Below are 14,229 nucleotides of genomic sequence, written 5' to 3' on the forward strand. Positions count from 1 at the left end.
TCACATCTGCAAAGACACTTTTTTCCTAATAAGGTCACATTTCCAATTCTAGGGATTATGACTTGACATCTCCAGGTGGACACTATTCAGCTACTACAGTGAGTAACCTAGAATTTGAACTAGAACTTCCATTACTCAATACTCCTGGGCTCTCATAATTTAAGGGAGTAAATACTTCTTAGTAGATTTACTCATATTTGGTCAACAAATTGCTGTGAACCAGAGGCCAGATACTGGATCAGACACTGGAGATATTAAAATATGCAGGACCTGGCTTATCCACTCCAGAAACCACAGCTGGTGGACCATTATCTACCTAAAAATGACTATTTCAATTCACCATGACATCTGGGTCAGCACAGCTGCCGTTATTTTGAAATCTTAAAGTTACCAATCTACAAACAGTTTTTCAAGTTTGAAAAAGATTATGCACTAGAATCCCTCTGGCCAGCCAAGAGATGTCATTACACCCAAAGAGAGCCTGGCCAAATGGAGCCCATGCCAGTGTTTTCCCTTTGTTTGGTGTATGTGCTGTGCTTCCATGGGCCAGCATGTGGCTTCACCGTGTAATTTTTTTCAAGAACAGTAGTTGATTTGGGAAGATGATTTGTGACTTGTGAACTTGAGAAATGCTATGCTTCCAAAGGAAGGGGAAATGAAGGCATTCACAGTTTTACATTGAGAACAGATGTATGGTTATACCTATTTGTGAAGGAAATACTGCGGAGCTTGGGTCAGGGTCAGGGAAAATGGCACATGAACATCTGAACAGTCTTGGGTCTTAGGCAGGTCTCAGCTCAAACAGCAGCCGTGTGCTACTGGCTCAGAAAGCATAAATAGTTTGGACAAGTTCTTCAACATGATCAGTGCTTTTGGAAAGAATTACCACACTACATATGGTGAAACTTAAAATACTTCTACCCTTGTGTCCAGGAACGGCTCTAAGTTCTTTCAAAGGAATTAATTAAACAAAAGGAAAATTAGACACTGAAACAACTCTGTAAGGGCATGGTTTCATAGAGTATGGTTGGTATGTAATCTCATAGACTACGAAGCTATTTAACACTGTTAATGTGAACAGCATATGGAAATATGGAAATTGATATAGTCTAAAAGATTATAAAAGAACTGCAATTAATATTCATTCAGATTATGAAAAATATTGATGCAGGTTAACAAATCACAGAAGATACTAAAAAAGACTCTAAACCACCGTGTGGGGATGAAAAGATTATGGGTGGTTATTTTCCCTTTTGAAACTCAGGTTTCTGCAACTGGGAAAAAAAAAAAAAAAGTCACAAGGCAATGGACTGAGGCCATCTAAGATTTTCTCTGTCACAGTGAAAAACTGAGATTTAAGTTAATACAAAATCTGAAAAAAAATGTCAAGTTAAAGAGGATGATGAGATTATGAGAGAAGAGGCAGTTTGAGACACTGGAAAGGTCAAGGTCTTTGAAGGCAGACAAGCTTGGGCACCTTTTGGGGGCAAATTGCTTGATCACTAAGAGCCTCAGCTGTCTCATCTGCAAAACCAGGAAAACAAAGCCAGCATTTGAGATTTGTGATAAGATTTTGAATACATATATATATGCACAACATATATTACACATTGTTCTATCTCATTGAATCGAAGGCTATTATTTTTGGAGTGTACATACAAAAGTAAATAGGAAAAGCATGTATGTTAATGGTGATAGAGATGGGGAAAAAAAAATTAGAAGGTATCACAATTATAGAAATTAATATCCATAAATATATTAATATAATTAGGAACCAAAATGTTCACTGAGTTAAAAATAGAAAAAAAAAATCCTGTAATGTTAAATTTAAATAGGAAATGTCATTATGAACTTTTGATTTTTTAAAGTATATTTCTCTGTTCTTTTTACTGAGAAAACAGAGAAGTAGTAACAACCTTGTAACAAGAAGCCAGTGCCCAGCTCTCAGTTTCTAAGCACCATTCCCAATCTAAAGGAACCAGGACTTCTTGAAGAGAACAGTGATTCCCAGGTTAGAGGCAGAAACACCCACCCAGAGCCTAGAATGGCTGATTTGCCTAAAGCAAAGAGCACTCAAAGACGAGGGCACAGGAGCTAGGCCCTAGGGCCCCCCCTTGCCAAATCTGAGCATCTAAGAGAATAATAGTAATAGATTATAACACACTGAATTTAAAATGAAAACTTCCACGAATTTATACTGGTAAGAAGAGAGAAAGAAAACGGGGTAGAGGAGAGAAAACTTTTCCTAAACAAAGAGTGCTAGACAATAAATACAGGAGAAATGACCAAATTAGAAAAATCACCACAATGTGATACCCGATTCAGGAAACGATCATTGTGGATGCTAACACTAGTGGATGAAGAGTTGCTGAGAAACAGGATATGCACATGTCCTCAAAGTATCTGTTCATTAATTACAAACAAAAATTATCATAAATATACAATCTGGGGGGACGCCACCCTAACGAAGCAATCAAACTTAGCATCACTGATGCTGCAACATGTTTCTGACGAGGTACAGCAGAAAGTACAGGATCTCTCCTAACCTGCCCCTTAACGTGAATCCAGGCCTGAAGAAGCAATCAGGCAAGTCCAGAATGTGGAACCTTCAATAAAACAACTGACCCAGGTTTTAAAAGCCAATATCATGAAAAAAAATTAGAAGGTTGTTCTAGATTAAAAGAGATAAAACAAATAAAGGTAGTACAAGAACCTTGTCTGGATCCTAGATTTAAAAAGAAAAGAAAACAAAACAAAACCACAATGAGCCGTTTGAAGTGGGAGGGAGGTGGAGAGATCCAGTATACTGGAATACAGACTGGAATTTTGAAGATACTTCACATTATTGTTAATTCTCCTAAAAGATTATGGTATGGCAGTTACGTGGTCTGCTACTTATTCTTGTTCTCCTACGTTCTTATCCTTAAAAGATAGATGCTAAACTATCATGATGTCTGCAATTTATAATCAAATGGCACAACCAAAAAAGAAAATTATGTGTGTGCATATATTTGTATGTAGAAAATGTGTGTTGAAAACATGAATAGACACTTCTCTAAAGAAGACATCCAGATGGCCAAGAGGCACATGAAAAGATGCTCAACGTCGCTCCTCATCAGGGAAATACAAATCAAAACTACACTCAGATACCACCTCACTCCAGTCAGAGAGGCTAAAATGAACAAATCAGGAGACTATAGATGCTGGAGAGGATGTGGAGAAACGGGAACCCTCTTGCACTGTTGGTGGGAATGTAAATTGGTGCAGCCACTCTGGAAAACAGTGTGGAGGTTCCTCAAAAAATTAAAAATAGACCTACCCTATGACCCAGCAATAGCACTGCTAGGAATTTACTCAAGGGATACAGGAGTGCTGTTGCGTAGGGGCACTTGTACCCCAATGTTTATAGCAGCACTCTCAACAATAGCCAAATTATGGAAAGAGCCTAAATGTCCATCAACTGATGAATGGATAAAGAAATTGTGGTTTATATACACAATGGAATACTACGTGGCAATGAGAAAGAATGAAATATGACCCTTTGTAGCAACGTGGATGGAACTGGAGAGTGTTATGTTAAGTGAAAAAAGCCATACAGAGAAAGACAGATACCATATGTTTTCACTCTTATGTGGATCCTGAGAAACTTAACAGAAGTCTATGGGGGAGGGGAAGAAAAAAAAAAAAAAAAAGAGGTTAGAGAGGGAGACAGCCAAAGCATAAGAGGCTCTTAAAAACCGAGAACAAACTGAGGGCTGATGGGGGGTGGGAGGGAGGGGAAAATGGGTGATGGGTATTAAGGAGGGCACCTTTGGGATGAGCACTGAGTGTTGTATGGAAACCAACTTGACAATAAATTTCATATTAAAAAAAATATGTGGCTCTTAGGGGATGTTGTTATTTGTATTAGTAAGAGTTTGGAGCCCAAAATTCTGCACCTAATGGTAAATGCCAACTGCAATCTTAAGCAAAATCAGGAAAAGCTCATTTTTAAAATGTGAGAACACTGGTAGGGGGAAAAAAACCCAAAGGCCTTTTGCAAAGAATCATTTAATTTTAGATGGTCTGTCTCTTTCTTCCAGCTTGGGTAGAATACCTTTCTTGGAGATTTGGAATCATCCTATTATTCTGTCTGTTAGATTCATATGACTTAATCATATGGAAGATTTCAAAAGTTATTTGAGCAGAAGGAAAGATCATAGAAAAGTTATGTTCATAGAGCTATGTTTTACATTTACTCACAATTTTTACAGTTCCCTTGAAAAATACCAGTATACATACAAACACTCTGGTATATCTCACACCAGTCATCAACTATAGTAAGTCTCTGAAACTATAGGGGCGCCTGAGTGGCTCTGTTGGTTAAGCATCTGACTTCAGCTCAGGTCATGATCTCATGGTTCCTGGGTTTGAGCCCCGCGTTGGGCTCTGTGCTGGTAGCTCAGAGCCTGGAGCCTGCTTCAGATTCTGTCTCCCTCTCTCTCTGCCTCTCCCCCACTCACTCTCTCTCTGTCTCTCAAAAATAAACAAATGTTAAAAGAAAAGTCTCTGGGGGGTGCCTGGGTGGCTTGGTCGGTTAAGCATCTCACAGTTCGGGAGTTCGAGCCCTGCATCGGGCTCTGTGCTGACAGCTCAGAGCCTGGAGCCTGCTTCACATTCTGTGTCTCCCTCTCTCTCTGCCCCTTCCCTGCTCATGCTGTGTCTCTCTCTGTCTCAAAAATAAACAAACATTAAAAAAAAAAAATTTTTTTTAAAGTCTCTGGAACTATAAGCCACTTTACCATCAAAAAAAAAAAAAAAAATACACACACAGAATCGTCAATTGTGATAAGGACTTTAAAGGAAATGTTAAAGGTATTATTTCTAAAATAATGAATTAATTCTAATAGGTAGAGAAAATGCTTTTAAGAGATGGGAAGGTATTCAGTGCCTTCTTAATCTTTAAAACAACAGAAAGCTCTGTTGAACAAAAAAATAAATAAAATGACCAACATACCCATCTTTGGTCTGATCCACTACACCACTTAAAAGTTCCACAGTCTTTGGATTAGGCTGGCTTTCTCCAAAAATGTTCAAATATCGAGTGACGAAGTCATTGGGAGACATAAAAAATTCACCATTTTTTTCAATGCTTGCATACTGTATAGGAAAAAAGAAAAAAGATATTTTACCCTCAAAAGCATATAATCATGAGATCAATATTTGAAAAAGCTGAAAATATTCAAAGGATAAAACATCAGATAAGATAATCTACTCTTCCCAAGGACAGTTATTTCCCAACACTTCATAGAAAAAACAAAAACACATGAAGTCTGCCAAGATTTAGGTTCATAACAGTGGTTCTCAACTGAGGGCAGGTTAGCTTGACTGTCCAGCTTACAAATACCAATGTCTCCTAATAGCCAAGTCCACCTATGAGGACCAGTCTTTTCTATATGTCACCTGTCTTTGGTGGGCAGGAGACGGGGAGGGTGTTCTCTAGCTTGGTACTTACTCCATTGTTTCTATTTTTCTTCACAGGGGAACATGTGACAGTGTCTGATGACAAATTATGACTGTCATAACCAGGGGGGAGGGATGCTCCTAGCATCTAGTTGTAGAGGTCAGGGAGGCTGCTGAACATCTACAAGGCACAGGGTGACCCCTTACACGAGAGTGATCCAGCCCCAAACGTCATCAGTGCTGAGAATGAGAATGAAAATTTCTGGCTTACAGAAATTTGGAAAAACAAATTACATCTTGTTTTTGGCAAGGACATAGAAAAAAAAAAACAATTAATTATAAAATCATGGATGGAAACGACCTAATTCTTTTGCCCCTATTCCTGTTTCAAGGGCATCAATAATGCAGGAAAGGAGGACAAACAGGCTAAACTAGAAAGCAAACTATGAACTACATGGTTTCCTGTGGGATTTCACAGAAGAATATGTGAAAGGGTGCTCTAGAGTGGAAGTGGTCAACGAGAGACAGGTGGCACTCAATGCCTGTTCACAGTGTTCCTCTTGCCTTGGCGACACAGTCCAACTCCTGAAAGCGGGAACATGCTCACTCCTGTTCCGTGGAGTCCCTCGGGCCGTGGGAAGTGCTGAGAAACAACATGGGATCATATGGTATCCTTATGGAGCAGGAGAGGACCTCTTGATCCTGGGGACAGAAGAGCGATTTGGGGCTGGGGGAGTAAGGACTGTGAGCTACAGGAAGAACAAGGCTGGATGGGTGACAGGAACCACAATGGACGATGTGGGGAGCACAGTGGCGTGAAGTACCGATGACAGCACCTCCACTCCCTCTGCAGCTCCAGCAGCAAGTCCCATTAAAACCGTTTCTGGGCACCTGGGTGGCTCAGTCAGTTAAGTGACCAACTCTTGATTTAGGCTCAGGTCATGATCTCCCCATTCATGGGATTGAGCCCCACATCGGGCTCTGTGCTGACAACGAGGAGCCTGCTTGGGAGTCTCTCTCTCTCCTTCTCTCTCTCTCCCTCTCTCCGCCCCTCAAAATAAATAAATATAAAAATTGTTTTTAAAAGTCCCTTGTTATTTCTACATTTTAATTCCAATGCAGGATAAACTCTTGCTTAGATACTCAGTAACAAGCTTTGGAGTCCCTCGGGCCTGGGCTGAGCCTGCACCGAGCTCTGCCTCTACCTCTTGCCACCTGTATGACCTCAGGGAAGTAAAGCTTTCTGAGTCTCTAGCTCCTGACCTATGAAATGGGGGTAACAACATTACCTGCTTCATAAAGTTGATGCTAGAAATAAATGAATAATCATGTAATGTACTTAGCACAATGTGCTACACACAATAAGCACTTTATAAATGTTCTGTATTATCAGTTTGAACATTTTCTAGCATGGTACAAAAGAAAAGCTCAAAAATGGTCCAAGAATCCCAGTATTCTTCAGTTAGCATTGAAATGGCTTTTTGGAAATGCAGAAGAATTAGATTTTGATTTTCCTGAGGCAAAAGAGGACAAGAAATATAAAGGGAATGTTGCTGCTAATTATTACAGAGATCCTATGATTTAGACTTATACCTATGTTTGCTTATAGTGGTGAATAATTAATTTATTTAAAATGCAATCGGGGCGCCTGGGTGGCGCAGTCGGTTAGGCGTCCGACTTCAGCCAGGTCACGATCTCGCGGTCCGTGAGTTCGAGCCCCGCGTCGGGCTCTGGGCTGATGGCTCAGAGCCTGGAGCCTGTTTCCGATTCTGTCTCCCTCTCTCTCTGCCCCTCCCCCGTTCATGCTCTGTCTCTCTTTGTCCCAAAAATGAATAAACGTTGAAAAAAAAAAATAAAAAAAAAAAATGCAATTTCACTCTTCTCCCACCAGTAGATGTTTAGGTTATTTCTAAATAAAGCTAAGGTAACTGGCTTTGCACATAACAATTATCCGAATTCCTAACAATCTTCAAAGGGTAGACTTCTGGAAGAGAAATTGTTGAGTCAAAGGAGAGGAACTTGAAGGCTCTTGATACTTATTATCACACTGCTCTCCAGAAAAGATTGTACCAATTTACACTCCCACCAGCAGTGCTGGACCATGCCCTTTCTCCCGTCCTTTGTCTCTCAGATTTGTTGCAAACATTTTTCCAGTTTGGTATTTTTATATAATTGAGTCTACAGATTTTTTTCCACCTTTGCAATTCCTTCTATTACTTCTAAGTCTAGAAACTAGGCCTTCCTCATCTCAAGACTAATATTCACCCATATTTTCTCTGGGCTTTTTTCAAGTAGGTTTATCTTTTAAGTTTCAATACATTGGTACTTGATTTTTCACGTGGTTTGAGGTCAGGATCCTTCAACTTTAGTTTTCCCCACTTAATTTCTCGGTTGTCCCAGGAGCACAAATGAAATCATTCTTATGACATGTTCAACACATACTGATTATCATATGGTCATCAGGGAACAGCTTGGCAAGTAAGTCCATTATCAACACCAGTTCTGACCAGTTGGCAATGAATGGCTCCCTAAAGTAGAAAGAGGCTCTCCTCCGAGGTGGCTGCCAAATTCCAGGGAGGAATGCCAGACGGGCTGACAGTTCTTGTCATCCCTGCACCAGGAATCCTTGCAAGATTACATGCATCTTAATTGCTACAATTAGAGGGAAAGCTCTGTCAGGGCAAGATTTTCTCCTGCCTTTCTCACTGCAGCATCCTCAACATCTCAGACTGGTGGCAGGCAGAGAGTGAAACATGTTCAATAAATATCTGTCGAATGAAGGCACGCACTACTTCGTCCTGGGAATTTTCTGGGCCATGATCACTCTTTGGTTTTCCCCGAAATGACCTTTAGAATTATTGTCAAGCTGCTGACCCCTAAAAAAAATTCTACTGAAAGTGTGAAATAAAATTACAATGCCATACCTCTAACTCATACACAGGATAATTAAAAAGTAATAAGTGTTGGCAAAAATGTGGAGCAAATGCAATTCTCATACACTGGTGTTATAAGAGTAAACTGTTAAACCACTTTAGAATGCTGCTTGGGAATATGTACTCTAACTGAACAGACAACCATAGAAACAGCAATTTCGATCACAAGTATGTCTAAAAGAAACGTGTGTATATATACATATGTGGTGTTTATGTATATGTACATACACACATATGTATATACATATATAGAAAGAATAAAAACGTACTTTAGCATTTTAATGTCCACGGAAGCATTATTTTGGATAGCAAAAAGATGAAAAATAACTCAAATGTCAACCAACGGTAGGATATGTAAATGAAGTACTGTAGGACAGTCACACAATGGCATATAATGCAGCAATGAAAATAAACAACCACACACAACAATGAGGATGAATCTGAACAACTAGAGCAAGAGCAAAAGAAATGAGACACAAGAAAACATGGTGTATGATTCCATTTACGTAAAGTTGAAAGCCAAACAACTAGTTACCCTTACTTAGGAGGGGTGCGTAGTGACTGGAAGGGGCATCGGATGGCTCCTGGGGTGCTGGTTCCATAGGTGTGCTCCCTTCGTGAATGTTAATGGAGCGGTACATTTATGATTTGTGCACTTGATTCATACCTCAATAGTTTTCATTAAAAAAAAATCATTGAGATATTTTCTGCCCCATTTTTTGGAAGTGATAAATAATTTTGTAAATGTAAGAACATGTTAATCTGAACACAGAAAACAGTTTCCTTCGGTTTGCAAAACCAGCTCATCACCGAGGCTGGAGTGGTCTGCTTTGTGATTATAGTAAAAATATCAAAGGTTGTTCCTCCAATTGATGGACAGACCGATCATAATAAGAGTATATTGACAAAGGTGGTCCACTGCTCCTGCAGCAGGGAACAGAGGGGCCCCTGTCAGGGGAGTGGACTTCGCAGCTACCACGGATTCTTCTTTGGGAACAGATTTTACAAGTGACCTGAAGCCTCTCTTCCTTACAATTTTTTTTAAGTTTTAATATGATTAAACATACACAAGTTATATGCAAAAATGCAGGTTCAAGAGTATTGAACTAGCATTACTGCTAGCACAGGAGACAAGACAACTAAGCCTTCAATAACAGGAAGCCGCTAGATGAGCGAGAGTAAAACCACTGTATGTGGAACAGCACACAACACTAAAAATACTGTAGAAATGCAATCAGTGACAGGAAAAGGGTTTCCTAACGCATCAGGTGAGGAGGAAAACTGGATAAAACGGTATTTTTTCTCCTGTTAAGGAAAAAAAGATTTACATACATACACAGAGACAGAAATACAGAGAGAGAGCTATATAAAATACACATTTATTTATTTTTTTTTCAACGTTTATTTATTTTTGGGACAGAGAGAGACAGAGCATGAACGGGGGACGGGCAGAGAGAGAGGGAGACACAGAATCGGAAACAGGCTCCAGGCTCTGAGCCATCAGCCCAGAGCCTGATGCGGGGCTCGAACTCACGGACCGCGAGATCGTGACCTGGCTGAAGTCGGACGCTTAACCGACTGCGCCACCCAGGCGCCCCATATAAAATACACATTTATATATAAACATAGATTGTATCTATTGGGTGGAATCACAAGTTACTTTTCTTTACACACTTGTGCTTTTTCAATTTTCGTCAATGAATATAAAGGTTTTCACTTCAATAGTTTTCTAAAAAGAAGTTTTTCCAATTTTGTTAACACAAATTTTAAATACACGTTTTGTTGACTAAGAATCATTATAAAAACCCGAGTGCAACCCACTATGTATTATTATTACAAACTGTAATATGGCCTATTCCCCTTGTCTAGTCCCTTTACCCAGTTTTCCCACCTCCCACATCTTACACTACAGGCATTCAGCTACGTCCACCTCTGTACTTGTAAACGCTAGGTATCACCCGCTTTGGTCTCCCTTGAGCTAATGGTTTCCTTCTCAATTTCCCCATTCTTAATTATTGGCACCTCTCTCACCCAGACGGTATATCCAATGGTCATATTTATCCCCTGTTCCCTCTCACTCATCACACAAGACCATTTTCATCAGGCAGTCCTTCAAAATGTCTTTACCTTGCCCACTCGCCATTTCCCCTGCCGCCACAACCCCAATCAAGTCTTTAGGGCCTCACACCAGGGTTGCACCCAACACTGCCAAACTCACGGGCCTGCACTACCAACCAAATCTCAAACCCATCCTGCCAGTGTCACTGGATGACTCGGAAAACCTCCGATGGCTTCCTATTGTTCAGCAGACACGCCAAATTCCCAATTATCTTTCTAATTTTGTCACCCACACCCCGTAATGCTTGGCAGACTCCCTGGCACAAGGCTGAATTTAAATAAACATTTGAAGAAGGAGCAAGAATCCTTCAACCTGGAGAGGCTGTCTGCTCCCAAACCCATTTCCAGGCCTTCTGTCAAATGTGGCCCTCTCCCCTGGAACTCCCCACCTGCCCTCCTCCCTGCCTCTCCAGCCCCACTCATCCCCAAGGGCTCCCCAAGTTCCCTTTCCAAGGAGCCTGCTCTGACCACTCCCCACCACGGGGACCACTCTCTCCATTTCCTGTGGCATTTTTAAACCACATACCTGTAGGTCAACCTACATTCTTTCTTACCTGCTGCATGCCTGTAAATCTGGCCTCTTGTATACAAGCTGATCTCCTTGAAGACATGGTCCCAGCTTATACTTATTTTGCACATCCTACTCACTGCAAAGTTTCTGACAGCTTTATTTAAACTGTAAGCACTCAGTACATCTGTCCAAATTAACACGAAGGAGCACCAGAAGTGTCAGGCAGGCAAAAAACGCATGTCAACATTTAGGTTAGAAGCAAAACTGAGCACACCTAGACTTCAACTTCCACACCCAGACAAAATGTTACCACCCACTTATCACCAGAACAGGCTGCATAATAAATGCCTCGGGCAAGGAGTGCCCTTTACCAAGTCCCGTCCTACCGACCATCCCAGTGCACTGCCCAGGGGCCTGTGCTGCAGCCCACCTCCCCACCTGGCACCCTCACAGAACTTTGAGTGAAACCTTTGTTTCACACCTGCTGTTTCCTCTGCCCAGAACAGTCTTCCTCTGCCCCACAACCCTCCACTACCTCCTCCATCTGATAAGTACCTACTCATTGTCTAGCCCAGCTGAGACACCACAACCTCTCTGTGACTTCAATGACCCTTGCTAGCAAGATGTAATTAGCCCCACATCAGCTTCCTACTAATTAAGGCCATATAATGCTTATCAACCATGTTATGGCTTTTTTCTACACTCACACACAGTGAAATAGTAAACGGCAAGGGCCATGAATTATGCATCTTTATATCCCCAACGCTTAACACTGTACTTAACACACAGTAAGCAACTCCCCCCCCCCAAAAAAGAAAGAAGAAAGTGGCATTGATTTGAATCGTTCTTAAGGATAAAACAAAATAAGTCAGAATTGGGCCCAGTGCAGTCCTCCAGGACCCCGCTCTCCTTATCTCTCCCAGATCCTCTGGCTCTCTCTGACCTCCGCAGTTGCCAACTCCCTGCTATTGGCACATCTGGTCCAGAGGTCTACTTCCCCCAAGCTACAGAAGCATCTTCTTTTTCTTTTTTTTTTTTTAACATTCACTTATTATTGAGAGACAGAGAGACACAGAGTGTGAGCAGGGGATGGGTAGAGAGAGGGGGAGACCTAGAATCTGAAGTAGGCTCCAGGCTCTGAGCTGTCAGCACGGAGCCCGACACGGGGCTCAAACCTACAAACTGCGAGATCATGACCTGAGCCAAAGTCGGTCGCTTAACCAACTGAGCCACCCAGGCGCCCCTACAGAAGCACCTTCTAACTAGTTTAATACACAGAAGGTAGGGTATTTGTTAGGAAGAAAAGTCAGGAAAAAGTCACAGAGAGTCAGCAAAGTAGTTAGGTTTATAGAGTGCTTACTGCTGATCCACACATAACTAGAAAGACCAGCCACAGTGGAGACGTGCCTGGCACAGCCCCCACAAGCCCGATCCCTATTCTCCTCCCACCACAACACCATCTGTGCCAGATGGTAAACAAGAGATCCCCCGCATGCTGAGCCAAGGTGGATTTGTGTTGGTACTACACTGCCCAGGCCCTATGAGATCACCCGAACCTCTGCCAGATCCACAATCCCTTCCAGAAACTGCTGATCGCTGTTTTCTTCACAGACAGCCCCTGCCCCCTTCCTGGCCCCATCGTCCCCTTGGACTCAAAGCCACAATCTCACTCAAAAGCTATGTTGTCTTAGCCACCCCAAGAGAAGACAGCACTTCCCTAGCTGGTCCCAAAGACTCCACCCCAGCCCTCAGACCCACATCCACAGAAATCTCACAGGTGACTCTCCAGAACTCTGCATGCAATTCCTACCCTCCTTTGGTCTCCCTGACCAATATTTGCCTCCACCATAGACCTGCCTGCTGTTGACATGGAGCAGCTGGAAAAGACACGTTGTTCCAAAGTAGGATCTTAAACTAACCTCGCCAGCTGCCATGTGGCCTCAAAAGGTAGACGCAGCTTTTACCTGGAGCCTTTCCACCAAATCGTGCCAAAAGACCAGTAGGTATCCACGATGCGCCACCTATTCAGACACTCTGAGCTGTCCCCATTTCCTGTCAGAAGGGTGCCCACAACTATTGCTAAACCGAAGTAATAGAGTTCAAAGAATGATTATGACTTTGCCAGGTCAAGTTAATGAGCTTTATCCATTTTTCTAGGCTCTCTGGCAGCCCGCTCACATGCTCTTCTCCTGCAAGAGGTCTTCCCGAATTGCATCGTAAGAGTTTTATAATATAGACCTTAAATATATATACTAACAATGTCTATGGTTCCCTCATACACACCTCATCCCAATTATGGTGGGCCCTGAATGCAGAGCAACAACTAGGCCCAGGTGAGAAACAAAGCATTTCTGTTTCCTGTCCTTTCATTCTCTAGAATCCTTTTTCTACCTTAGAATCTCTACACAGTGTTGTCCTCTTGGGCTAAAACCAAATTTATAAACAACTCTACTTTCTTACACATAATCCAAACCTCCTCACAAATCTATCCCATTTCCTCCCCCAAACACTGCTCATATTTTTAACCATTTCCTTTTGAAGCCTCTCTCTCTCTCGTGTTTGAATCATTTAATTTTAAGCATTTACTGAATCAGTACCTAATGCAAATCAGGTGCTAGGCACTTTCATCCAAGTTTTTTCACTGAATCTTTAAAAATTTTTGTAACTTGTTATGAAAATGCTCACACATGTACAATATAGAGAAAACAGAGTAAGAAACGTAATGATCCATCTACCAGTTTCAAAAACCATCACCACACCAACCATAGTTCACCAAAACTGGACGATTTAAAAGCAAATCTCGGACATCATAATCTCATCTGTAAATACTTCAGTGTGTATCTCTAAGACAAAAAAAACTCTTTGTAGCTCTCGCAATAAGAATACCATCATCCGGCCTAAAAATCAATCAGTAACAATTCCTTAACACCAGATAACCTGTCAGTGTTCAAATTCTCTGATTTCTTGGTATTTTTTAATAGTAACACAATTTGATGAGGAAAGTGATGCTCACGGCATTGGTAACTTTCTGAGCCATATTATCTGGGACATGACAGACAGTCAAGTTTCTCTTTTGAAGCCCTGGTCCTCTGTCTGTACAGCACAGCTGGTTTTCCATCATGTTTAGAAAAAGCTCACATATATGCTTTTAAAATGATCTTTATAAAAGTGTCCTTTTCTGAGTCCTTTAATTCCAGGTGAGTAACATTACATGTGGTTCACCGT

The 14,229-nt window shown here is 41.4% G+C and overlaps 1 protein-coding gene across 6 annotated transcripts in view; it reads right to left on the reverse strand.

Moving 5' to 3' along the window:
* The window catches only part of SLC25A13 (solute carrier family 25 member 13), a 192,118-nt gene that overhangs the window by 140,460 nt on the left and 37,429 nt on the right, over positions 1–14,229 (reverse strand). For 3 of the 6 annotated variants that reach the window (XM_045494859.1, XM_045494856.1, XM_045494857.1), the window contains one exon: positions 4,997–5,139. The exons of 1 other annotated variant lie outside the window; for it this stretch is intronic. In XM_045494859.1, coding sequence (XP_045350815.1) covers positions 4,997–5,139 — 143 coding nt within the window. Of the gene's footprint in view, positions 1–4,996; positions 5,140–7,884; positions 8,091–14,229 lie in introns of those variants that run through there. 2 more of the 6 variants (XM_045494858.1, XM_045494862.1) reach the window with 2 other exon arrangements.

This window comes from Leopardus geoffroyi, chromosome A2 (assembly GCF_018350155.1).
Source record: "Leopardus geoffroyi isolate Oge1 chromosome A2, O.geoffroyi_Oge1_pat1.0, whole genome shotgun sequence".
NCBI lineage: Eukaryota > Metazoa > Chordata > Mammalia > Carnivora > Felidae > Leopardus > Leopardus geoffroyi.